General features: G+C 47.4%; 1 protein-coding gene across 11 annotated transcripts in view; it reads left to right on the plus strand.

Moving 5' to 3' along the window:
* CLIP4 (CAP-Gly domain containing linker protein family member 4) overlaps nt 1–27,443 on the plus strand; it is a 176,222-nt gene that overhangs the window by 57,189 nt on the left and 91,590 nt on the right. For 10 of the 11 annotated variants that reach the window (XM_063918918.1, XM_063918922.1, XM_063918923.1 and 7 more), the window contains 4 exons: nt 847–986; nt 1,889–1,982; nt 7,750–7,911; nt 14,653–14,771. In XM_063918918.1, the coding sequence (XP_063774988.1) occupies nt 847–986; nt 1,889–1,982; nt 7,750–7,911; nt 14,653–14,771 (515 nt within the window). Of the gene's footprint in view, nt 1–846; nt 987–1,656; nt 1,765–1,888; nt 1,983–7,749; nt 7,912–14,652; nt 14,772–27,443 lie in introns of those variants that run through there. The other variant, XM_063918929.1, reaches the window with a different exon arrangement.

Consider the following 27,443-nt stretch of genomic DNA (forward strand, 5'->3'; position numbering starts at 1 on the left):
CACTTGCATGTAACACTCCTTTCTCCTTTTAAAACACTTAACTCTTATCTGACATCCCTTACCATGCATGTAACGCTCCTTACACCTGTAAACGCACTTACCTGGTACCCGGCATTCCCTCCCCCCTATGTATGTAACACTCATTTCTCCTAATAAGACACTTGTTGCATGTAACGCTCCTTACACCTAATAAGACACCTGTTATGTGGTTTCCTCACCCTGTGCATGTAATGTGCCATCCCCCTAATAGGACACTTACCTGTTATACGGTATCCCCCACATGTAAAACCTAAATAGTCAACCGCTTTGCTCGAAATCAAGTAAAATATATATATATTGTGTTCTACAATGCGTATATGGAAAGTTTACTATATCCTGAAAGTGTAAACTTTTGGGATACAGTATTTAGAATGAATTCATTATATCTACTGAATATAGGACAGAAAAAACTGGCAATGGCTTCGCTGCAATTTACAGCGTAAAGGGAAAAAGAAAGTGCCCCCACTCAATGCTTTTTCTATGGTAATAATTCACCACGCGTTATTCTTCAACAACCTCACCACTTATCAAAATTCTACGACATTATTGCGCATCTACATCACACACCCAATCGAATGACACCCGAACCGTCAAAATCTGCATTATTGTGGAGTAGTTGCTCTTACAAAAAATAATACTTAGCTGATTAAATGTATAGATAAGACAGGACACTTCCGCAGATGAACGGTGGAGGGGTGATTACAGAAGTGGGCGGGATTCGTCTTTTGGCGACTATTTCTGATGGTGTGTAAAAGCTGATAATGATTATATGTTTAAACCTGTCTAATATTTCACTTTTCATTCCAGAATTCTCATTTTTTGACCCAAACGATGCTTCATGCCAGGATATTTTGTTTGACCCAAACACCACCGTGTCTGAACTGTTTGCTATATTAAGGCAATGGGTCCCCCAGGTTCAGCAGAGTATCGATATGATTGGTAATGAGGTAAGTGGACGAGACGATGACTGTTAAGGACCCCATACACTACAACGATATGTCTGAGGCTGATTTCCCGTGAACTCTCCCGGGAGCTTCCTATAAGATTCCATACGATTCCATACGATTTGGTACATTTTGCATGCAATATAACTTATGCGATCCCAGCCATGCCTGCGGGAACCGACATATCACGAGTGCAGCACTAACGATCTAGGGGAGCCAATCCGACCCTCACGGGAACGCGGATCGGATCGGAAACACCTCCAAAATGCCCGATTTCACCCGATATATCTACCAGAATGCCCGAAATTGGATGAAATCGGGCATTAGCGTTCTAGTTCCCTTTACGTTGCAGGATAGAAATATTTCACCTCCATTCCCATCAGTCGCATTTGGTCAGGAGCAAGGTCTTAATGTTGACTTATTGTGAGGCCGGTGCGGAGCTGCAGATTCGGAGACCCCGGGACTTTCCAGGGTCCTGGTATTCTTTGACTACGCATGGTCAGGCTCAGATAACTGTGTGCTGCGTATAAAGTGCTGAAAAATGTAATTATGAGTCAGGCAAGTGTTATGCTAAATGCAGTAACACTCTTGCTTGCTGTGCTTAAACTCAAGGTTACAGTGTAGTCTTAGAGAAGCCTGACGGCTGTGTCTCCCTGATATCTGAGCTCATGATGGAAGGATCGCCTTACTACAGGGGTATGTGTGAAGCTGCAGAAATCACACACGTATGTTTGTATACAGGGCAGGAAAGTGCACGAAGAAACTCATGTTTACTCAGAAAGTAAGTTTAGAAATATAATAATGTTAATGTTAATAATGCAACGGTCCCGGGTAATACCACAGATCGGAGATGCTTGTGCGGTCTCTCTCCGGTTTCGTTCATGTAGACGTGTGTTGTGTTTCAGATCCTGAAGAGAGGGTGCAACGTCAATGACCGGGACGGACTGACGGACATGACCCTTCTTCATTACACTTGTAAATCTGGAGCACAAGGCATCGGTGAGAACATCCGCACAATTTACCAGTGACATTTAAAGGGCTTATGGGCACTACTCATGTTTGTTAACGAACCAAAAAAGCACAGTAATGGGCAAAACCATGCTGCACTGCAGGCGGGGCAGGTGTAACATGTGCAAAGAGAGTTAGATTTGGGTGGGGTGTGTTCAAACGGAAATCTGAATTGCAGTTTCAAAATAAAGCAGCCAGTATTTACCCTGCACAGAAACACTATAACCCACCCAAATCTAACTCTCTCTGCACATGTTACATCTGCCCCCCCTGCAGTGCACATGGTTTTGCCCATTAGTGTTTTTTAGTTTGCTAACAAAACTGAATAACCCCATATCTACCTTCAGTTTACTTAAGTTTATGGATGTGGACATGCCGTCCTGCAATTTTTAATAATTTTCTTTCTTTCTATATCTCTTCTGTGCTTTTCATCCACATCTTAATATTTTCAGGCAGTGTTGTATATATTTGTATGCCATCATGTACTAAGGTCCCTGCACTAGATATTAATTTTTTCTTTTTTTTTAATCTGGGGGGGGGGGTGACACTAACTAGGACAACAAGCATAAACCACCTTGCTCATTAAAAACAAAAACATGGTTGAAAAGCACAGAAGGGCACTAGCAGTTACAGCAATGTAATTTGTAAAACTCAGCGGTAGTGTATGTACCCAAACTAGTGGTTCAAAAGTCACGTGAAGGTGGAAGTTCCTATAAAGTAATGTTTAGGTCTTAAGGGAGAGATGTGTCCACTGTTTAACTACTAGAACTAGGCTTATTCTCTATCTAGGGCCACCACGCCTCAGCAGATGCTCGTCACAGTCAGGGCTGCACCTGCTGCCTCTCTCAGGCTGGCAGACAAGAAGAGTTCCAAAGTGCCCCATGTCTGGTTTGAGGTTGCCAGTGTGGCTGTTTGGGTGGCTGCCTCGGTTTTGCCTCCTTGCAGGGCAGCTACATTATAGTACTACTTCCATGGTTGATTTGGACAGGGCAGGTGGGATGAGTACCGGTCATTCATGTGAGACAAAGCGATGACAGAATAAAGATTACTTCTCACAATGGCACACACCACATATAGGGGGTCATTCCGAGTTGATCGCTCGTTGGCTGGTTTTAGCAGCCGTGCAAACGCTATTCCGCCGCCCACTGGGGAGTGTATTTTAGCTTAGCAGAAGTGTGAACGCATGTGCAGCCGAGCTCTGCAAAAACAGTTTGTGCAGCTTCTGAGTAGCTCTGAACCTACTCAGCGCTTGTGATCACTTCAGCCTATTCGTGTCCGGGTTTGACGTCATACACCCGCTTAGCGAACGCCTAGCCACGCCTGCGTTTTTTCAGAGATGCCTGTGTTTTTGCAAACACTCCCTGAAAATGGTCAGTTGACACCCAGAAACGCCCACTTCCTGTCAATCTTCTTGCAGCCGTCAGTGCGACTGAAAACTTTGCTAGAACCTGAGCAAAACAACAAATGCCTATGTACCCATACGTCGCGCCTGCGCATTGCGGTGCATGCGCAGAAATGCCGATTTTTAGCCTGATCGCTGCACTGTGAACAACGGCAGCTAGCGATCAACTCGGAATGACCCCCATATAGTAGATAAAAAGTCCTTACTCCAAAAGGGTTTTTAGGAGTTAGAGAATCCAAATTCTTTTTGAGTTGGAATCGTTCTTATCCACACACCATAGATACTTCCATAAGGATAAATTCCACTGGATTCCCAATCTCAAAAACAACAACAACAATCTAGTGCAATATTGTCTGAACAGATGACAGAATGACTTTATTACATAGGAGGGGAAAGAATCCCCGGCTTTCGGACTCTCATCCCTATTCGATCTGGGACGGGTAATAGCGTGGAGATTGAGCCAGTGTGATCCCTGCCCACAATTTGTGCGGTGACGTGCTTGTTTTAACGTTTTTATTGTGAGTCTTATGTCATAAAGTAATTCAGTCATCTGTTCAGACAATATTGCACTAGATTGTTTTTTTTTCTTTTTTGGGATTGGGAATCCACTGGAATTTATCCTCATGGAAGTAACTATGGTGTGTGTATAAGAACGATTCCAACTCAAAAAGAATTTGGATTCTCTAACTCCTAAAAAAAAAACCTTTGGAGTAAGAACTTTTTATCTACTATATATGTGGTGTGCGCCATTGTGAGAAAAAATCTCTTTGCATTGTATTATCTTGGTGGTTAGGTTGTGAGGTGCCACTTGTTTTCTCATAGGCTACAATCCACTAGTTGCGCATTCAAGATCAATTTCCCTTTTCAAGATAAAGATTATAGACTATACAGATGTGTCCTCTTACAACTTTGCTCCAAACTCTACAAGTAGCATTACACACAACGCGTGAGTGCCGTGTGACTCTGTAGCAGCGTCTTCTGTCTTAGGCGTGATGTAAGGCAACAGGACGCACAAGCAGCTTCTGCTGATTAATATTATGTGCAGCATGTCTATATTCTGTGTGTGACTGTGACTGTATATGCATACAAAATGCTATGCTACAGTGTTTTCCTGGAAATCACTGTAACGTGGCATTTTGGATGCAGATAGAGCCGCAATTACACACAGAATATAGGCGTGTCGCATATCATTTTAATCAGCGGAAGCTGCTTGTGCGGCCTATTGCATTACATTACATCTAAGACAAAAGACACAAAAAAAGGGTCTCTGAGCTTACGAGTCCCGCCACAGCATGACGAGACTTGAAAGGCTGTTAAGCGTGACTGCAGCAAGGATGTAAGCGGACACATCTGTATTTTTTAAGTCGCTGCTTCTCGGCAGGTTAGACTTGAGAAGTTAAAGCGGCACTCACATTCTGCCGGGCCTTACACTTAATGTGTGTCAACCTACCGAGAAGAGACTGCTTTTAAAAGTCATAGCTTCGTAAATATAGCCGTGCCAGTCTTTTAAACACAGCGGATGCTGTTTTTCTGTGGTCCGAACCAATATTCCTCCGTTCAGTGAGAACAAGTTGTATAGCATGTCATTCCTGGGTAATATAGGCTGCGATCTCGGGAATATTAGTTCACCCTATGAGATTGGTGTACTCACCTGTACAGCTGTAGGTAACACTCATTGCAGCCCAGATGTAATTTTGATATGCTCCCTCCGTGTTTGGAGGGTCTCATTATATATAGGTGCTCTCCATAAAACAGCGGAATGTCTCCAGAAGCCACAAATATTACGTTCTCTCGTTTCTGGGCCTTGTAGTGATGAATTTCTGCAGCTGTCTTCTTACTTCCCTTGTTTTTATGTAACATTGGTAACCTATGTATAAGTGGAATCAAGGAAGAAGCAAGTAACTACAGACCAGTAAGCCTTACATCCATAGTAGGGAAAGTAATGGAAAAACTATTAAAAGAAAGAGTTGTGGAATATCTTAAATCAAACAACTTACAGGATCCAAAACAGCATGGGTTACTGGTGGGAGATCATGCCAAACAAATCTTATTGACTTTTTTAACTAATGAAAATAATAGATCAAGGGGGAGCTGTAGATGTAGCATATCTAGACTTTAGTAAGGCATTTGACACTGTCCCACATCGCAGACTGCTAAATAAACTTGAAAGCATGGGGGTGGATTATAAAACCGTTAAATGGATAAGAATCTGGTTGTAGGATAGAGAACAGACAGTTGTAGTAAATGGAGTACAATCTATGGAGGGAAATGTTACCAGTGGAGTACCCCAGGGATCTGTACTTGGTCCAGTTCTCTTTAATATCTTTGTTGGTGACATTGCAAATGGTATTGGAGGGAAAGTATGCCTTTTTGCAGATGATACAAAGATATGCAACAGGGTAGACACACTGGGAGGGGTAAAACAAATGATTGATGACCTAGGTAGGCTTGAGAAATGGTCAAGAACATGGCAACTACAGTTTAATGCTAAAAAATGCAAAATCATGCACTTGGGTCTCAAAAACCCAAAGGCTAAATATAGTATCAAGGGTACAATAATGGAAACTACTCAGGAGGAAAGGGATCTAGGAGTCATTATTTCAAGTGACATAAAGGCAGGAAAGCAATGCAACAAAGCAATGAGAAAGGCAAGTCAGATGCTTGGTTGCATAGCCAGAGGAATCAGTAGCAGGAAAAGAGAAGTGATAATGCCACTGTATAGGTCATTGGTACGGCCCCATCTGGAATACTGTGTCCAGTTCTGGAGACCCTATCTCCAGAAGGATATAAATACATTAGAGAGTGTACAAAGAAGGTGAACTAAAATGGTGCATGTTCTACATCACAAAACTTACCCGGAAAGGCTAAAAGATCTTAACATGTATAGTCTGGAGGAGAGAAAGGAAAGGGGGGACATGATACAAACTTTCAAATATACCAAGGGTCTTAACAAAGTTCAGGAGGGAAACATTCTTCAAAGGAAGAGAAGTATTAGAACTCGAGGATATACACTGAAACTGGAGGGGGGGAGGTTCAGGGGAAATTTAAGGAAAAATTACTTCACAGAAAGGGTAGTGGATAAGTGGCATAGCCTCCCATCAGAGGTGGTAGAGGCTAAGACCGTAGAGCAATTTAAACATGCTTGGGATAAGCATATGAACATCGTTAAAAAGAATTAAGGTTCAAAAAGGGTTGAGATTACCTAAAGGATAAAAAAATGGGCAGAATAGATGGGCCAAGTGGTTCTTATCTGCCGTCACATTCTATGTTTCTATATAACCAGGTATCTTAAAACATTTAAACGCTTTTCCTAAATGATCATGGAGTTTGCTGCCATGAAGTTGGTAAAAAAAACTGTGCTTGCTGTGAGCTAGGGGGCGCAGTCACAATAGACTAGACTACTGTAATGCCCACTACCTTGGTCTCCCAGCAAAAGAATTGCACGGCTTACAGCTGGTGCAATACACAGCTGCCAGGCTGTAAACCAACCAGCCCTGTTCTAGCCACATAACACCCATACTCTAATCCCTTCACTGGCTGCCTGTAAGATGGCGAATCATCTTCAAGATTGGCTTACTGAGTTTCAAAGCCCTACATGACCAGGGCCCAAGGTACCTGAAGCAACTCCTGACCCCATACTGCCCCACTCGATTACTGCGATCTGTAGATGAAGGACTTTTAGCAGTACCTAGAATCTACCGTAATTCATCTGGGGGTCGAGCTTTTAGTCATGCGGCTCCGACTCTATGGAACTCACTTCCCCGCACAGTGCGAGAGGCCCCAACTATAGAATCCTTCAAAAGTAGACTCAAGACTTTCCTGTTTACTCAAGCATTTCCATAATGTCCCTTTTAGTATCTTCATGCTTCTGTATTTTATTAAAATGTACTTCATTATTTTCTGTACTATATTATGCTATGTATCTGTTAAGCGCCTTGAGTCCTATTGGAGAAAGAGCGTTATATAAATAAAATAATAATTATTATTATTATTACTATGCTGAGAGAGAGGGTTAGCTTGCCATATGGTGGGGGAAGGCATGCTCAACTGGGGAGTACAACCCCCTACACAGCTCAAAGCAAAATAACGTTGCCGCCAAGTATTGTCTAGATCACTACTGCTTAGCGTGACACATAAATCCGTCTCCTCTCGTTGCCGTGGATTTCACGTACTTTCTCACGGCCGTACAGCACCGCAGCGTATGTTGCCATTCCTAGGAAGAGATGGGTATACAGAGCAAACGCTGGCACAAGACCAGGGAAGATTAAGCCGGGCAGATAGTAACGTTCATAATGAAAGTAACCTATAACAATATATGATCCTGTTTCTATAGGCAACTGATTTTTTTTCGCACAGGTGATGTGGACACTGCCGCCAAGTTTGCCTCCTACCTAATTGACGTTGGGGCAGACATAAGCTTACGAAGCCGCTGGACGAACATGAATGCCCTGCACTATGCGGCCTACTTTGACGTCCCAGAGATAATACACGTAATCCTGAAAGCCTCAAAGCCAAAAGGTAGGACGTGCTGCAATTTGGTGGTGGTGGTGGGTGTTGGGGGGGGAAAGGCGCATCAGTAATTTGCAACTGTGGGCTTTCTGCAGTATGAAACCTTCACCGCTTCCTACGCTTTCTTTTCCCATATGATGGATTTGTTCTGTAATTCCCACCGCTAAACGTTTATCTTCATTACAAATAAACTGACAGCAATTATTTCAGACGTATTTGTCTCTTTTGCTAAGAAGTGGCATAATAATTGATTGCACTCCAACTGTCTGCAGTTAGGTGCATCTATTTACTAATCAAGTGAAACACTATCTGAGGGGCCACGCGTCTGGTTAGTGCGTACACAGACAAAAAGCTTCATCATGAAGATAAACACGTAAAATAATTGTGGGTAAATAAAAATCACTTAAAAGCAGGATAATAATGAGGTGTTTCACGAGCTTTCTTTTACTATCCACATATATCTCATATATATGTGTATATAATACAGTACTCAGTAGAATACACTTTGCCCCATACACCAAATAATTATTTGTAGCATGGATTCAACAAAGTTGTAGAATTATAGATCAGCAGTTTGCCAGATACTGGAAAAAGAACCCAGTTTAACACCAGCAATCATTCCATGGTTAAAGTCTGTTAGGTCACATTTCTTCTCCATTCCAGTGTGTGGCCTGAACAATAACTGAGCCTCTTGACCAGTCCACATGCTTTTATGTATTGAGTCACTGCCACGTGATTGTCAGATTAGATATTTGACTTATCGACATACCTGTATTTGACTAGCCACCCTTCCACGGCACTGCCCTATTACCTCCCATAAACGCTCAGTAACAGTCAATCACTCTGCATTCTAATTATCACCGCATCTGCGGTCTGTACAGGTGAGCGTTTGTTTTTACTGCTCATGCATCGCGATTGTGAACAAATCTGCATAATGTCCATCTCTGAATGAGGCACATAGACATTTTTTAAATTCTGCATTCAGAAAAAAAATGCAGAAACCTCTACAGTATATACAGTAATATTCTTTTTTATGTTTTTTTTTTTTACTTGACAAGGTGCCTGATTCATGTTTGTAAGTAAAGCAAAAAAGCACACAACTGGGCAAAACCATGCTGCACTGCAGGTGGCACAGCTGTAACATGTGCAGAGAGAGTTAGATTTGGTTGGGTTATATTGTTTTTGTGCAGGGTAAATACTGGCTGCTTTATTTTTACACTGCTATTAAGATTTCTGTTTGAACACACCCCACCCAAATCTAACTCTCTCTGCACATGTCCCCCCCCCCCTCCCCCCCGCAGTTGCTTGCTTTTTTGATTTACTTACAAACATGAATCTGGCCCTTTACAAAGTGTTTTGTATTATCAGTTGTAACAATTTCCACATCTGTTTTGATTCCATGATGTAGAAAAATTTAATGTGTGTAACGACAAAGGTGTGAATACTTTTTACATCACCCGTATATTATGTAAACCTCGCATTCCCGGTCACCCGTTCAGCAATGAGCAGCATTTCTTGGTGTGTGGTCTGTGTTGTTGGTGTGTGGTCTGTGTTGGTGTGTGGTCTGTGTTGTTGGTGTGTGGTCCGTGTGGTGTGTGTTGTTGGTGTGTGGTCCGTGTTGTTGGTGTGTGGTCTGTGTTGATGGTGTGTGGTCTGTGTTGTTGGTGTGTGTGGTCTGTGTTGTTGGTGTCTGGTCTGTGTTGTTGGTATCTGGTCTGTGTTGTTGGTGTCTGGTCCGTGTTGTTGGTGTGTGGTCTGTGTTGATGGTGTGTGGTCTGTGTTGATTGTTGTTGGTGTGTGGTCTGTGTTGTTGGTGTGTGGTCTGTGTTGTTGGTGTGTGGTCTGTGTTGTTGGTGTGTGGTCTGTGTTGATGGTGTGTGGTCTGTGTTGATGGTGTGTGGTCTGTGTTGATGGTGTGTGGTCCGTGTTGTTGGTGTGTGGTCTGTGTTGTTGGTGTGTGGTCTGTGTTGTTGGTGTCTGTGTTGATGGTGTCTGGTCTGTGTTGTTGGTGTGTGGTCTGTGCTGTTGGTGTGTGGTCTGTGTTGTTGGTGTGTGGTCTGTGTTGTTGGTGTCTGGTCTGTGTTGTTGGTGTCTGGCCTGTGTTGTTGGTGTCTGGCCTGTGTTGTTGGTGTCTGGTCTGTGTTGATGGTGTGTGGTCTGTGTTGTTGGTGTGTGGTCTGTGTTGATGGTGTGTGTTGTTGGTGTCTGGTCTGTGTTGTTGGTGTCTGGTCTGTGTTGTTGGTGTGTGGTCTGTGTTGTTGGTGTGTGGTCTGTGTTGTTGGTGTGTGGTCTGTGTTGTTGGTGTCTGGTCTGTGTTGTTGGTGTCTGGTCTGTGTTGTTGGTGTCTGGTCTGTGTTGTTGGTGTCTGGTCTGTGTTGTTGGTGTGTGGTCCGTGTTGTTGGTGTGTGGTCTGTGTTGTTGGTGTGTGTGGTCTGTGTTGTTGGTGTCTGGTCTGTGTTGTTGGTATCTGGTCTGTGTTGTTGGTGTCTGGTCTGTGTTGGTGTGTGGTCTGTGTTGTTGGTGTCTGGTCTGTGTTGATGGTGTGTGTTGTTGGTGTCTGGTCTGTGTTGTTGGTGTCTGGTCTGTGTTGTTGGTGTCTGGTCTGTGTTGTTGGTGTGTGGTCTGTGTTGTTGGTGTGTGGTCTGTGTTGTTGGTGTCTGGTCTGTGTTGTTGGTGTGTGGTCTGTGTTGTTGGTGTCTGGTCTGTGTTGTTGGTGTCTGGTCTGTGTTGTTGGTGTCTGGTCTGTGTTGTTGGTGTGTGGTCTGTGTTGTTGGTGTGTGGTCTGTGTTGATGGTGTGTTGTTGGTGTCTGGTCTGTGTTGTTGGTGTCTGGTCTGTGTTGTTGGTGTCTGGTCTGTGTTGTTGGTGTCTGGTCTGTGTTGTTGGTGTGTGGTCTGTGTTGTTGGTGTGTGGTCTGTGTTGTTGGTGTGTGGTCTGTGTTGTTGGTGTGTGGTCTGTGTTGTTGGTGTGTGGTCTGTGTTGTTGGTGTCTGGTCTGTGTTGTTGGTGTCTGGTCTGTGTTGTTGGTGTCTGGTCTGTGTTGTTGGTGTGTGGTCCGTGTTGTTGGTGTGTGGTCTGTGTTGTTGGTGTGTGTGGTCTGTGTTGTTGGTGTCTGGTCTGTGTTGTTGGTATCTGGTCTGTGTTGTTGGTGTCTGGTCTGTGTTGTTGGTGTCTGGTCTGTGTTGTTGGTGTCTGGTCTGTGTTGTTGGTGTCTGGTCTGTGTTGTTGGTGTCTGGTCTGTGTTGTTGGTGTCTGGTCTGTGTTGTTGGTGTCTGGTCTGTGTTGTTGGTGTCTGGTCTGTGTTGTTGGTGTCTGGTCTGTGTTGTTGGTGTCTGGTCTGTGTTGTTGGTGTCTGGTCTGTGTTGTTGGTGTCTGGTCTGTGTTGTTGGTGTCTGGTCTGTGTTGTTGGTGTCTGGTCTGTGTTGTTGGTGTCTGGTCTGTGTTGTTGGTGTCTGGTCTGTGTTGTTGGTGTCTGGTCTGTGTTGTTGGTGTCTGGTCTGTGTTGTTGGTGTGTGGTCCGTGTTGTTGGTGTGTGGTCCGTGTTGTTGGTGTGTGGTCTGTGTTGTTGGTGTGTGGTCTGTGTTGTTGGTGTGTGGTCTGTGTTGTTGGTGTGTGGTCTGTGTTGTTGGTGTGTGGTCTGTGTTGTTGGTGTGTGGTCTGTGTTGTTGGTGTGTGGTCTGTGTTGTTGGTGTGTGGTCTGTGTTGTTGGTGTCTGGTCTGTGTTGTTGGTGTGTGGTCTGTGTTGTTGGTGTCTGGTCTGTGTTGTTGGTGTCTGGTCTGTGTTGTTGGTGTCTGGTCTGTGTTGTTGGTGTCTGGTCTGTGTTGTTGGTGTGTGGTCTGTGTTGTTGGTGCCTGGTCTGTGTTGTTGGTGTCTGGTCTGTGTTGTTGGTGTCTGGTCTGTGTTGTTGGTGTGTGGTCTGTGTTGTTGGTGTCTGGTCTGTGTTGTTGGTGTCTGGTCTGTGTTGTTGGTGTCTGGTCTGTGTTGTTGGTGTCTGGTCTGTGTTGTTGGTGTGTGGTCTGTGTTGATGGTGTCTGGTCTGTGTTGATGGTGTGTGTTGTTGGTGTGTGGTCTGTGTTGTTGGTGTGTGGTCTGTGTTGTTGGTGTCTGGTCTGTGTTGTTGGTGTCTGGTCTGTGTTGTTGGTGTCTGGTCTGTGTTGTTGGTGTCTGGTCTGTGTTGTTGGTGTCTGGTCTGTGTTGTTGGTGTCTGGTCTGTGTTGTTGGTGTCTGGTCTGTGTTGTTGGTGTCTGGTCTGTGTTGTTGGTGTCTGGTCTGTGTTGATGGTGTGTGTTGTTGGTGTGTGGTCTGTGTTGTTGGTGTGTGGTCTGTGTTGTTGGTGTCTGGTCTGTGTTGTTGGTGTCTGGTCTGTGTTGTTGGTGTCTGGTCTGTGTTGTTGGTGTCTGGTTTGTGTTGTTGGTGTCTGGTCTGTGTTGTTGGTGTCTGGTCTGTGTTGTTGGTGTCTGGCCTGTGTTGTTGGTGTCTGGTTTGTGTTGTTGGTGTCTGGTCTGTGTTGTTGGTGTCTGGTCTGTGTTGATGGTGTCTGGTCTGTGTTGATGGTGTGTGTTGTTGGTGTGTGGTCTGTGTTGTTGGTGTCTGGCCTGTGTTGTTGGTGTCTGGTCTGTGTTGTTGGTGTCTGGCCTGTGTTGTTGGTGTCTGGTCTGTGTTGTTGGTGTCTGGTCTGTGTTGTTGGTGTGTGGTCTGTGTTGTTGGTGTCTGGTCTGTGTTGTTGGTGTCTGGTCTGTGTTGTTGGTGTCTGGTCTGTGTTGTTGGGGTCTGGTCTGTGTTGTTGGGGTCTGGTCTGTGTTGTTGGTGTCTGGTCTGTGTTGTTGGTGTCTGGTCTGTGTTGTTGGTGTGTGGTCTGTGTTGATGGTGTCTGGTCTGTGTTGATGGTGTGTGTTGTTGGTGTGTGGTCTGTGTTGTTGGTGTCTGGCCTGTGTTGTTGGTGTCTGGTCTGTGTTGTTGGGGTCTGGTCTGTGTTGTTGGGGTCTGGTCTGTGTTGTTGGGGTCTGGTCTGTGTTGTTGGGGTCTGGTCTGTGTTGTTGGTGTCTGGTCTGTGTTGTTGGGGTCTGGTCTGTGTTGTTGGTGTCTGGTCTGTGTTGTTGGTGTCTGGTCTGTGTTGTTGGTGCCTGGTCTGTGTTGTTGGTGTCTGGTCTGTGTTGTTGGTGTCTGGTTTGTGTTGTTGGTGTCTGGTCTGTGTTGTTGGTGTCTGGTCTGTGTTGTTGGTGTCTGGTCTGTGTTGTTGGTGTCTGGTCTGTGTTGTTGGTGTCTGGCCTGTGTTGTTGGTGTCTGGTCTGTGTTGTTGGTGTCTGGCCTGTGTTGTTGGTGTCTGGTCTGTGTTGTTGGTGTCTGGTCTGTGTTGTTGGTGTCTGGCCTGTGTTGTTGGTGTCTGGTCTGTGTTGTTGGTGTCTGGCCTGTGTTGTTGGTGTCTGGTCTGTGTTGTTGGTGTCTGGTCTGTGTTGTTGGTGTGTGGTCTGTGTTGTTGGTGTCTGGTCTGTGTTGTTGGTGTCTGGTCTGTGTTGTTGGTGTCTGGTCTGTGTTGTTGGGGTCTGGTCTGTGTTGTTGGGGTCTGGTCTGTGTTGTTGGTGTCTGGTCTGTGTTGTTGGTGTCTGGTCTGTGTTGTTGGTGTCTGGTCTGTGTTGTTGGTGTGTGGTCTGTGTTGATGGTGTCTGGTCTGTGTTGATGGTGTGTGTTGTTGGTGTGTGGTCTGTGTTGTTGGTGTCTGGCCTGTGTTGTTGGGGTCTGGTCTGTGTTGTTGGGGTCTGGTCTGTGTTGTTGGGGTCTGGTCTGTGTTGTTGGGGTCTGGTCTGTGTTGTTGGGGTCTGGTCTGTGTTGTTGGGGTCTGGTCTGTGTTGTTGGGGTCTGGTCTGTGTTGTTGGGGTCTGGTCTGTGTTGTTGGTGTCTGGTCTGTGTTGTTGGTGCCTGGTCTGTGTTGTTGGTGTCTGGTCTGTGTTGTTGGTGTCTGGTTTGTGGTGTTGGTGTCTGGTCTGTGTTGTTGGTGTCTGGTCTGTGTTGTTGGTGTCTGGTCTGTGTTGTTGGTGTCTGGTCTGTGTTGTTGGTGTCTGGTTTGTGTTGTTGGTGTCTGGTCTGTGTTGTTGGTGTCTGGTTTGTGTTGTTGGTGTCTGGTCTGTGTTGTTGGTGTCTGGTCTGTGTTGTTGGTGTCTGGTGTTGGTCGCTGCGCTACGATCGCCTCTGCCTTATTGACGGGCAGAAGCGGTCGCTGGGCAGGGGGGTGCGGAATGGCTGCGTTTGGCCGCCATTTTGTGGGCTAGGTCCAGCCAACGCAGGCGTGGCCGGACCGTGTGGGGGGGGTAGGTGGGCCACAGCGGCTGTGTGATGTCACACGCAGCCGCTGCGTGTCAGGGAGCGACGAGTAGCTCCCGGCCAGCACGCTAAAGCTGCGCTGGCAGGGAGCTACTCCTAAAGTGCAAAGGCATCGCCGCTGTGCGATGCTTTTGCACTTCTGCAGGGGGGGGCGGCAATGACATGCGGGGCGGAATAGCCCTGTGCTGGGCGTCCCCCTGCATGTCTATGGTCATGATCGTAACTCTGAATCACCCCCCATGGTCTGTGTTCGACTGTGCTTTGCAGAGGAAAGCGGAGCGTGTTATATGCTGTGGAGACCAGCTCTGCCCCCACTATGATTCCTGCAAGGAGCTATTGTTGTGTTATTCTTTGCAAAAAGATAGTTTCCTATAGATGTGCATCCCTCAAGTCAGCACCTTTCAGCCCACGGTGACCGTTCTCTCCCTTTCAGATGCGGACGCCACCTGTAGCGACTTTGATTTTGGAACCGCTCTGCACATTGCGGCTTCAAACCTGTGCCTGGGAGCCGTGAAAGCCCTGCTGGAGAACAGAGCTAATCCTGCCTTCAGGGTAAGTGGTGGTGGTGGGTAAGCGGGGGGTGGGGGGGCGGGTAAATGTGTTAGCCTTTGCCTGGTTAAACAAGATGCAAGAGTATTTCCCTGTCCACCAGCAGAATAAATCATTCATCAGTGGGTATTCCACCTGCGGCCCTCCAGCTGCTGTGCAACTACACATCCCAGCATGCTCTGCCGCAGTTTTTCTTTAAAGGCGTGCTGAAACTCAGACAGGGCATGCTGGGATGTGTAGTTCCACAGCAGCTAGAGGGCCGCAGGTTGAAGACCCATGCAAGATGTTTCGGTTTCATTTTTGTTTTCTCCTTTGGTCCCTGAAGATCATCTCTTGTGGACAGGAGATTTGACTAGGATGGGTTTACATAGGAGCAAAACTATTTCTATACAGTAACTTATAGCAACATGTCTGCAAATATCTTAGATCAGCCTAGTGACAGGTCGGCTAATGGAACAGACGGTTACTGCATTGTGTGCACTCATGTCTGTAATCATCCCCTAGGAAGGGCAACATCTTGGTGCTACAGTCCTAATGTATTATATTATTATATTATGTTGCTGTGCACGATTCTCTTGCAGCATCATGAAATAACGTAAATAATTTGCAACGTGACACGAAATTCTACTGAGAATAATCCGCCACAAATCTGCGCTCCTCTCTTTCCCCGTCAGGCTGGTTTTGCTTTTTAAATTATTGCTGCTATAAATCTTCAGGCTACTCGCAAAGCTTGCGGTTCATGGAAATTGCATTCACATACGTCTAGCCTCAATACGCCACGCAGCGTGAGTTGCTTGGCGAGTGTGAGCCGCCAGGTCCCGTGCATTTCTGCTGATTAATGTGACATGACACTTGTATATTCTGTGTGACTGAGTCTGTAGACTGGGCACAACAGAACTTTTGTGTTGGATAAAAGCTGCGGCTGCTACATTGCAGCACTTTGTGTACAAACTTTGTGACCCTCTCGCCCATATATCACATTATTCAGCATAGTCTCCTGCTGCGTCCTAGTTGCATTGCGACTAAGATGCACTTTTGGCAAAAAAGATGGCCAATGCTGGCAGAATCTCACTGGACCTGGTGCACCGAGAAGGGCTTTTTGGCGCAACTGCAGCAATGATGTAGATTATGAGAACACATCTGTGTTATATATACAGTAACCCACAGTGTGCATAGAGAGCAGCAGTATCTACATCATCTAAGCGTCAGTGGTAAAGGTTTTGTAGCAGGTGACAGGGGGCAGCCCTGTCGTGCTCCATTCTCAAGGCCAAAGGCACCAGATTCTGCCATTGAAGCATACCTGCGGTGTTCAGGTGGAGTACAGCCGTGTCCTCGAGTGAAGACAGTTAGGGCTGGTTCCAAAACGGGTTGGGTATGGGTCACCATACCGACACCAGGATACCGGTGTTTAGATTACCGGCTGGGGGGGGGGGAGCGGTGGCTTGTTGCGCTCGCCACGGGTTCTGTTCCCACTCTATGGATGTCGTGGACACCCACAAGTGTGAATAGTCCCTGTCAGTCGGCATGCCGACTGTCTGGCTTTCCATTGGGCGGGATTCCTGCGTCGATATAGTGACCGCCGGTCACATAACCGCATTCCCTTCCAAAACACACAGTAATTTAGGTTTAGGGCCGGTGTTGAGGTTAGGCTACGGGAAGGGAGGGTAAGGATTAGGGGAGAGGGGAAAACAACCCCAAATCATCCCGTCGGTATTTCAAACTGCGGTTTCCCGGCGTCGGTCTCCTGACCGCCGGAGTAGCAAGCGCCGGCATATCCTACTGATTCCATATACAATGTTGCCCGCTTCCTCACTGATCAGAATCCTGCGCCGAGTGTGAACACTTATTATTCTGAGGAATCTATGTCAAATCACAAATTTGAAATGCGTTTAACTGAATTCGGTTGAAAAATGAAACCATAATTGCTACCAGATTATTTCTGCAGCGGGGTACACTGGGATTCCACAGGGAATAACATCGGGTATAGAGTTGGATCTTGATCCGAGGCACCAACAGGCTAAAGCTTTGACTGTTCCCAGGATGCACTGCACCGCCTCCTCTATAACCCCGCCTCCAGGCTCTGGAGCTCAGTTTGTAAGTTGGTGCCTGCAGTGCAGGCAGCTCACAGGGAGGGCTGCGTTAGGCAGCCCTGAAAAGAGCTTTTTTGAGATGAAAGAAGACTTCAAGGGGCGCAGTACAGGCACTAGATGCTATATGTCACTGACATATCGTGCTGCTGCTCCCTCACCTCCCCCAGTGTCGCTGTATACTCCCGCGCCCTGGTTGCCGGGTACTTACAGCGGAGACACTCCGGTCTCATTAGGCACACATATCGCCGCTGCTGTCCTGGATCGCGTGGTCGCACGTTAGGGAGGAGGTAAGAGGGCCCCCCAGGTGGGACCTGCTGAAATCACGATACGGTTGCAGTCTCCAGAGACGGACCACGCCGCTGGCGTGGACACTGTGGCCATGCAGGGACCCCACTATATCCACCAGGTCAAGGAGCAGAGGTCGGATTTACTGAAATCCGTTTGTTACAGGCTCCATAGTACCCAGTGGTGAAGTCCAGCAGAGGGGATAAGGCGCTGACCTGTAGCCCCTCCCCCAGCCCCAGGCGCTATCTAAAGCAGATGTTCCCGCCCTGGAGCTGCATCTCACTCCCTGTCAGCATTTGGGCGCCATTACACAGAGCTGCGCTGATTCTGGGACTGCTGGGTGATGTCTCCTCTGTAAAACCGCCTGCATCATCCGCACTGTGCATTTACAGGACACTTAAGTATTCTATATGTCGTTTAGACAGTGTTAGTTAAGAAGAAGCACATAACTACAGGAATATTTAGTACAAGTATTCTGTGATATACATCCAGTGTTTACTGTGTATTGTTATATCTGTATACATACGTAGTGTTACGTAGTAATACTAGTCCAGTGCAGTCTTATTATTTTGTGTAATAATTTCTGCATTGTGACTGTGTGCCTATAGCTGCTGTGTGGTTTCCATTCCATGTATCACATGTTGCTATCACTATATTCCGTACCCTGAGGTGGGGGGGCTAAGTGCGTCATGGTCCTATATATATAGTGTTTCACAGGATATACTACCTTTGTATTTCTCTAACGTCCTAGTGGATGCTGGGGACTCCGTCAGGACCATGGGGATTAGCGGCTCCGCAGGAGACAGGGCACAAAAATAAAGCTTTAGGATCAGGTGGTGTGCACTGGCTCCTCCCCCTATGACCCTCCTCCAAGCCTCAGTTAGGTTTTTGTGCCCGTCCGAGCAGGGTGCAATCTAGGTGGCTCTCCTAAAGAGCTGCTTAGAAAAAGTTTTTAGGTTTTTTATTTTCAGTGAGTCCTGCTGGCAACAGGCTCACTGCATCGAGGGACTTAGGGGAGAGAAGTCAACTCACCTGCGTGCAGGATGGATTGGCTTCTTAGGCTACTGGACACCATTAGCTCCAGAGGGATCGAACACAGGCCCAGCCATGGAGTCCGGTCCCGGAGCCGCGCCGCCGACCCCCCTTGCAGATGCCGAAGATGGAAGAGGTCCAGAAGCAGGCGGCAGAAGACTTTTCAGTCTTCCTGAGGTAGCGCACAGCACTGCAGCTGTGCGCCATTGTTGTCAGCACACTTCACACAGCGGTCACGGAGGGTGCAGGGCGCTGGGGGGGCGCCCTGGGCAGCAATGTATAATACCTTTTTATGGCTAAAAAATACATCACATATAGCCCTTGAGGCTATATGGATGTATTTAACCCCTGCCAGATCTCACAAACTCCGGAGAAGAGCCCGCCGAAATAGGGGGCGGGGCTTATTCTCCTCAGCACACAGCGCCATTTTCCTGCTCAGCTCCGCTGTGAGGAAGGCTCCCAGGACTCTCCCCTGCACTGCACTACAGAAACAGGGTAAAACAGAGAGGGGGGGCACTTTTTTTGGCGATATTACTATATTTAAGCTGCTATAAGGATACAACACTTATATAGGGTTGTTCCCATATATATTATAGCGCTTGGGTGTGTGCTGGCAAACTCTCCCTCTGTCTCCCCAAAGGGCTAGTGGGGTCCTGTCTTCAATAGAGCATTCCCTGTGTGTCTGCTGTGTGTCGGTACGTGTGTGTCGACATGTATGAGGACGATGTTGGTGTGGAGGCAGAGCAATTGCCGGTAATGGTGATGTCACCCCCCAGGGAGTCGACACCGGAATGGATGGCTTTGTTTATGGAATTACGTGATAATGTCAGCACATTGCAAAAATTCAAGTTCAAGATGGAATCACTCAGAGCAGTGATAGCGAATCTGGAAGAAGGGGACTTTATGGTGTCCCTGGACATAAAAGATGCTTACCTGCATGTCCCAATTTGCCCTTCACATCAAGGGTACCTCAGGTTCGTGGTGCAAAACTGTCATTATCAGTTTCAGACGCTGCCGTTTGGATTGTCCACGGCACCTCGGGTCTTTACCAAGGTAATGGCCGAAATGATGATTCTTCTGCGAAGAAGAGGCGTATTAATTATCCCTTACTTGGACGATCTCCTGATAAGGGCAAGGTCCAGAGAACAGCTGGAGGACGGAGTAGCACTAACCCAAGTAGTGCTGCAACAACACGGGTGGATTCTGAATTTTCCAAAATCTCAGTTGACCCCGACAACACGTCTGCTGTTCCTGGGAATGATTCTGGACACGGTTCAGAAAAAGGTGTTTCTTCCGGAGGAGAAAGCCAAGGAGTTATCCGAACTTGTCAGGAACCTCCTAAAACCAGGAAAAGTGTCTGTGCATCAATGCACAAGAGTCCTGGGAAAGATGGTGGCTTCTTACGAAGCAATCCCATTCGGCAGATTCCACGCACGAACTTTTCAGTGGGATCTGCTGGACAAATGGTCCGGATCGCATCTGCAGATGCATCAGCGGATAACCTTATCGCCACGGACAAGGGTGTCTCTTCTGTGGTGGTTGCAGAGTGCTCATCTGTTAGAAGGCCGCAGATTCGGCATACAGGACTGGGTCCTGGTGACCACAGATGCCAGTCTGAGAGGCTGGGGAGCGGTCACACAGGGAAGAAACTTCCAGGGAGTATGGTCAAGCCTGGAGATGTCTCTTCACATAAATATACTGGAGCTAAGAGCGATTTACAATGCTCTAAGCCTGGCAAAACCCCTGCTTCAGGGTCAGCCGGTGTTGATCCAGTCGGACAACATCACGGCAGTCGCCCACGTAAACAGACAGGGCGGCACAAGAAGCAGGAGAGCAATGGCAGAAGCTGCAAGGATTCTTCGCTGGGCGGAAGATCATGTGATAGCACTGTCAGCAGTGTTCATTCCGGGAGTGGACAACTGGGAAGCAGACTTCCTCAGCAGACACGATCTACACCCGGGAGAGTGGGGACTTCATCCAGAAGTCTTCCACATGATTGTGAACCGTTGGGAAAAACCAAAGGTGGATATGATGGCGTCTCGCCTCAACAAAAAACTGGACAGGTATTGCGCCAGGTCAAGAGACCCTCAGGCAATAGCTGTGGACGCTCTGGTAACACCGTGGGTGTTCCAGTCAGTGTATGTGTTTCCTCCTCTGCCTCTCATACCCAAAGTACTGAGAATTATACGGCAAAGGGGAGTAAGAACGATACTCGTGGCTCCGGATTGGCCAAGAAGAACTTGGTACCCGGAACTTCAGGAGATGCTCACGGAAAATCCGTGGCCTCTACCTCTAAGACGGGACCTGATTCAGCAGGGACCGTGTCTATTCCAAGACTTACCGCGGCTGCGTTTGACGGCGTGGCGGTTGAAAGCCGAATTCTAAGGGAAAAAGGCATTCCAGAAGAGGTCATTCCTACACTGGTTAAAGCCAGGAAGGAGGTGACTGCACAACATTATCAACGCATTTGGAGAAAATATGTTGCGTGGTGTGAGGCCATGAAGGCCCCCACGGAGGAATTTCAATTGGGTCGATTCCTACATTTCCTGCAAACAGGATTGTCTATGGGCCTCAAGTTGGGGTCCATTAAGGTTCAAATTTCGGCCCTGTCGATTTTCTTCCAGAAAGAATTGTCTTCAGTTCCTGAAGTCCAGACTTTTGTAAAAGGAGTACTACATATACAGCCCCCGGTTGTGCCCCCAGTGGCTCCGTGGGACCTTAATGTAGTTTTGGATTTTCTCAAATCCCATTGGTTTGAGCCACTCAAATCGGCGGATTTGAAATATCTTACAAGGAAAGTAACCATGCTACTGGCCCTGGCTTCAGCCAGGAGAGTGTCAGAATTGGCGGCTTTATCGTATAAAAGCCCATATCTGATTTTCCATTCGGACAGGGCAGAACTGCGGACGCGTCCTCATTTTCTGCCTAAGGTGGTGTCAGCGTTTCACCTGAACCAGCCTATTGTGGTGCCTGCGGCTACTAGCGATTTGGAGGATTCCAAGTTGCTGGACGTTGTCAGGGCATTGAAAATATATATTTCAAGGACGGCTGGAGTCAGAAAATCTGACTCGCTGTTTATACTGTATGCACCCAACAAGCTGGGTGCTCCTGCTTCTAAGCAGACGATTGCTCGTTGGATTTGTAGCACAATTCAACTTGCACATTCTGTGGCAGGCCTGCCACAGCCTAAATCTGTCAAGGCCCATTCCACAAGGAAGGTGGGCTCATCCTGGGCGGCTGCCCGAGGGGTCTCGGCATTACAACTTTGCCGAGCAGCTACGTGGTCGGGGGAGAACACGTTTGTAAAATTCTACAAATTTGATACCCTGGCTAAAGAGGACCTGGAGTTCTCTCATTCGGTGCTGCAGAGTCATCCGCACTCTCCCGCCCGTTTGGGAGCTTTGGTATAATCCCCATGGTCCTGACGGAGTCCCCAGCATCCACTAGGACGTTAGAGAAAATAAGATTTTACTTACCGATAAATCTATTTCTCGTAGTCCGTAGTGGATGCTGGGCGCCCATCCCAAGTGCGGATTGTCTGCAATACTTGTACATAGTTATTGTTACAAAAAAATCGGGTTGTTCTTGTTGTGAGCCGTCTGTTCAGAGGCTCCTACGTTGTCATACTGTTAACTGGGTTCAGATCACAAGTTGTACGGTGTGATTGGTGTGGCTGGTATGAGTCTTAAAAGAAAATCAAGAGAGCGCTAGTTCACATTTGATTTTCTTTTTTGTGCTTTATATTTGGGGCATATATACCAATAGCCCTACAGAGAGCAGCTTCAAAACATTTGTGTAAATCACAGCGCCAGGTTTGGTTCATTCTTTGGTATGAGTCTTACCCGGGATTCAAAATCCTTCCTTATTGTGTACGCTCGTCCGGGCACAGTATCCTAACTGAGGCTTGGAGGAGGGTCATAGGGGGAGGAGCCAGTGCACACCACCTGATCCTAAAGCTTTATTTTTGTGCCCTGTCTCCTGCGGAGCCGCTAATCCCCATGGTCCTGACGGAGTCCCCAGCATCCACTACGGACTACGAGAAATAGATTTATCGGTAAGTAAAATCTTATTTTTTCTCTGTGTATTTCAGTCACCATATACCACTTATATCCTCTGTTTGTGATCTGCATTTGCTATCACACTTCACAGGTTTTTTTTGTCAGGTACCATGTCTGGTTATATTGTACTGTTACGCCCTAAGGCTACGTTTCTAAATAATGTCTGCTACAGAGGGCAGTAGAGCCGTGGCTGATCCTGCGTCATGCAGTGCTGACACCGCTGATACAACTGAGGAAAATGTTCCAGCTGAGGGTCCAGGTACCGGGGGTCCAGTACCCCTCAGTCAGCCTGCAGCACCGGTGGCAAACCAAGACCCACCTTGGGCTGGTTTTCTAATCTACAGACTACACGTAGTAATGAGACTTACACCCCCTGTGGGACCTCCTGTGCCATTACAGACACATATTGTCCCTGCAGTTAATCGGCCATGGGCGGATACTCTGTCTACTCAGTTACAGCAGTTAAATCAGTCTTTGGTTAAGCAAAAGCCTAACCCTCGCCCTCCTAGGACCAAAGGGTCATCTAAGCGGGCCATTTCTTCCTCACAATCCACTCATGTATCGGATACTTCATCTGATGAAGATGGGGTATATACTGATCCATCAGACACTGATGCAGATGCTTCTGATGAGGAATCTACATCGCAGGTTGATGTTCCTGACCTATTGGAGGCTATCAAGCTGTTTCTTCAGATTGATGATTAAACAGACCCTCCAGATACGTCTAAGAAACCTGATAAGTTCAAACGTCAGAAGGTTACTAAATTAGTTTTGCCAGATTCTGACCATTTAGTTGACATACGTCGGGAATCCTGGGAATCTACAGGAAAGAAATTCTCCCTGTCTAAAAAGATGCTAGCTCGTTATCCCCTCTGCAGAGTTGAGTAATAATTGGGAAACACCACCACTGGTGGACTCGCATGTAGTTCGTCTTGTGGTGTTTTCTACTCTGCCTGTCATTACCGTCACCTCTCTGAAGGAACCAACTGATAAGTGTGTGGAGGGTTGCTTGAAGTCTATTTACACTCCTGCGGGTGCTGTACATAGACCCACTATAGCAGCTTCTTGGGCTGCCAAGGGTATTGAAGCCTGGGTTCAAACGGATGAGGTGGAGCTACCTCAAAATTTTTCTGATAATGCCAGACAGTATCTTTCATATATTACCACAGCCTTTCATTACATTCAGGAGGCAGTCTCTGATGCCGGTGATCTGGCGGCCAAAGCGTCTACTACATCCATTCTGGCTCGCAGGATTCTGTGGTTACGGTCCTGGTCGGTGGACCTGGACTCTTAAAGACCTTGGAGGTGATCCCTTTTAAGGGAGACATCTTGTTCGGGAAAGATTTGAACAAGATTGTTGCTGACTTAGCATCTGCTAAGACTGCATGTCTACCAAGTACTAATCCTTTGGCTCCGAAGGCTTAAAATACCTCCTTTCGTTCCTTTCGACCTCCAAGTAAAGCAAAGGGTCAGGCGTACCCGAAACATGCTCGCACTTCCAAAACCTCTAAGCCCAAGCCTAGACGTTCTTGGGCTGCCCATCCACCTGCTTCCAAACCAGACAAGCCTGCTGCATGACGGGGCGGGCCTCCCCCTGGGGGACCCCAAGTGTGGGAGGCCGACTTCAGACCATTTCAGACGCCTGGGTGAAGGAAGTTGTCACTCGCGGATACGCCATCTCTTTCAAGACACGTCCCCCTCACAGGTTTTGCGCTACGGTTATCCCTTCAGATCCGTTAAATGCAAATACTCTACGTTTGGTGGTGCAATCCCTCCTGGACACAGGAGTGACAGTGCCAGTGCCTCTGTCTCAGAGGGGCAGGGGGTACTATTCAACACTGTTCCTAGTTCTGAAGCCGAATGGATCCCCCGGCCCATTCTCAACCTCAAATCTTTGAACAAATTGTGAAGGTATCCTAATTATGTATGGAAACTCATCGCTCTGTTGTTCTGGCTTTGGAGTCCAAGGATTATATGGTATCCCTGGACATACAGGATGCTTACCTACACATACCTATTGCCCTGTCACAACAGCGGTATCTGCGGTTTGCTATTGGCAACCTACGTTATCAATTCCCAGCCTTGCCCTTTGGACAGACCACAGCTCCTCGGATCTTCACCAAGGTCATGACGGCCATTCTCCATCGGCAAGGTATCAGGATCCTACCGTATCTGGCCGACTTGCTGATCCTGGAGAACTCCCCAGAGTTCATCTCATCCGTCATCTGGAAATGACGGTCCAATTCCTACAAGCACACGAGTGACTCATCAATTGGAAGATGTCCTCACTGGTCCCTGCTCAGAGCATGCTGCACCTGGGGGTACTACTGGACACACACAACCAACGTTTGTTCATGTCTCCAGAGAAAGTCCTGAAACTTCAGGACAGGATAAGTTGCTTCCTCTCTCGCCCAGGAGTGTCAATACATTCAGCGATGCAAGTACTAGGCCTCATAGTGTCGGCTTTTGACATGGTAGAGTACACTTAATTTCACTCCCGCCCTCTGCAGCGGTTAATCCTTTCCAAGTGGGACGGCCTGCCTCACCGGATCAGATCTCACATGATCTCCTTGACTCTGGAAGTTTGTCTGTCACTGAGCTGTTGGCTACAGGACCAACAGTTGAGCAGGGGTCATCCCTTCTGGATCCCCAACTGGGTCCTCCTAACAACGAATGCCAGTCTGTGGGGTTGGGGTATGGTGTTGGAGCAACACCCTCTTTAGGGTTGGTGGACCAGGGAGGAATCTTTCCTCCCGATAAATATTCTGGAGTTGCGGGCAGTGTTCAATGCTCTGAAACTTGCCCTGCCACTGGTACAGAACAGGCCCGTTCAAGTACAGTCGGACAATGCCACCACGGTGGCATACATAAATCATCAAGGCGGCGCTCGAAGCCGCATGGCAATGTTGTAAGTGTCAAAGATTCTTCAATGGGCGGAACGCCATCTGCCAGCCATATTGGCAATGTTCATTCTGGGGGTCCTCAACTTGGAAGCTGACTTCCTCATCTGTAGGGCGTACATGCTAAGAGTGGAGCCTTCATCCAGAAGTATTTCAACTCCTAGTGGACAAGTGGGGCCTACCAGATGTATACCTGATGGCGTCTCGACACAATCACAAGGTTCTGGTCTTCGGAGCAAGGACAAGGGATTCTCCCGCAGCATTCTTGGACGCACTGGCAATTCCATGGAACTTTCGGCTGGCGTACGTGTTCCCTCCGGTGTCACTTCTGCCCAGGGTAATAAGGAAGTTCAAGCAAGAAGGAGAAATGCTACTTTACTCTCTCCAGCGTGGCCCAGACGACATTGGTTCTCAGCGCTGCAGGGTCTCTCGATAGAGCGTCCTCTTCTACTTCCACAACGCCCAGACCTCCTTGTTCAGGGCCCTTGTGTCTACCAGGATCTGGCCCGACTGGCGTTGACGGCGTGGCTCTTGAAGCTTCACTCCTGAGGGCCAAATTATTTTCTGAGGCGGTCATTCAAACTATGTTGAAAGCCCGTAAACCAGCTTCGGCTCGGATTTCTTATAGGGTCTGGAATTCTTACTTCACCTGGTGTGCGGCATACAAGTTCAGTACTGCCAAGCTTTTGGCTTTTCTGCAACAGGGCCTGGACTTAGGCCTTCGTCTGGCCTCCCTCAAGGTTCATATTTCTGCCTTGTCGGTGTGGTTTCAGTGAAAAATTGCGTCGCTACCTGACGTTCATACTTTCACTCAGGGTGTCTTATGGATTCAGCCTCCCTATGTCCCTCCCGTGGCTCCATGGGATCTGTCTGCTGTTCTCTATGCCCTCCAAGAGTCTCCATTTGAACCTCTTGAGACGGTGGACCTTAACTTGCTTGCTCTTAAGGTCTTAATTTTGCTGGCTATTGCCTCTGCTCGAGGGGTTTCAGACTTGGGTGCCTTATCCTGAAGGTCACCCTTTCTGATTTTTCACCGTGACCGTGCGGTTCTTCGAATTCGCCCTAGTTATCTACCTAAGGTAACCAAGAGATTGTGTTTCCGGCCTTGATCCCTCCTGGTTTGTCCTCCAAAGAGCAGTCTTTGGATGTGGTACAGGCTCTCCGTATCTATGTGAAGAGAACTGCCTCTCTTAGGAGATCTGATTCTCTCTTTGTCCTTTTTGGTTTTCACAAGTGTGGCTGGCCTGCTAACCAGCAAACCCTGGCCAGATGGATTAGAATGGTGATTGCACAAGCTTATACGCAGGCTGGTCTTCCAGCTCCTGCTGCTATCAAGGCCCATTCTACTCGGTCTGTCGGACCTTTTTGGGCGGCCTGCCGTGGCGCGTCTCACAAACAATTGTGCAAGGTGGCTACGCGGTCCTCACTGAACACGTTCATTAGGTTCTATGCCTTTGATACTTCCGCCTCCCAGGATGCTTCCTTTGGACGCCGGGTTCTTGTGCCCGCTACAGTGTATCTCCTCCTGTGAGGAACTGCTTTAGGACATCCCCGATGTCATTCCCTGTGGAATCCCAGTGTACCCCGCTGCAGAAAAGGAGATTTATGGTAAGGCTTACCATGGTTAAATCTCTTTCTGCGAGGTACACTGGATTCCACAGGTCGCCCACCCTGACGCACCTAGCTTCTTTGGGTTTGTATGGCATTAGCCGCTGGTACCTTCTCCTGTCGTGAAAATGTGTGGTCTATGTGGCTAACTACTCTCGTCTCTTTTACCTGCTACTGCGTTGGACTGGTTAAGAAAACTGAGCTCCAGTGCCTGGAGGTGGGGATATAGAGGAGGCGATGCAGTGCATCCTGGGAACAGTCAAAGCTTTAGCCTGTTGGTGCCTCGGATCAAGATCCAACTCTACACCCCAATGTTATTCCCTGTGAAATCCAGTGTACCTCGCAGAAAGAGATTTAACCATGGTAAGTCTTACCATAAATCTCCTTTTTACCTTTTAAAAACATCCATCAATGTTTCTCCCAAGTATCTCAATTATATAAATGAACGATCTTAACTTTTGTCTTGTACTGTTCTTTCTATCTTTCTCTCTCTCTCTCTTGCTCTTTCTCGCTCTTATATATTCTGTGTCTTTGGTACTGTGCGCAGTATAAACGTGAGTTTCTGGTCAACAGGAAACCGGGCAGGAAATAACCTTATTTCTGTAGAATGCTGTGCAGTGTTCTGTGTCACCTTTCCAATGTTATCTTGCACATCACATTCAGTATTGTTAAGAATATTTAGTATCCTTGTAAATTGCCCAT

This window comes from Pseudophryne corroboree, chromosome 4 (genome assembly GCF_028390025.1).
Source record: "Pseudophryne corroboree isolate aPseCor3 chromosome 4, aPseCor3.hap2, whole genome shotgun sequence".
Lineage (NCBI taxonomy): Eukaryota > Metazoa > Chordata > Amphibia > Anura > Myobatrachidae > Pseudophryne > Pseudophryne corroboree.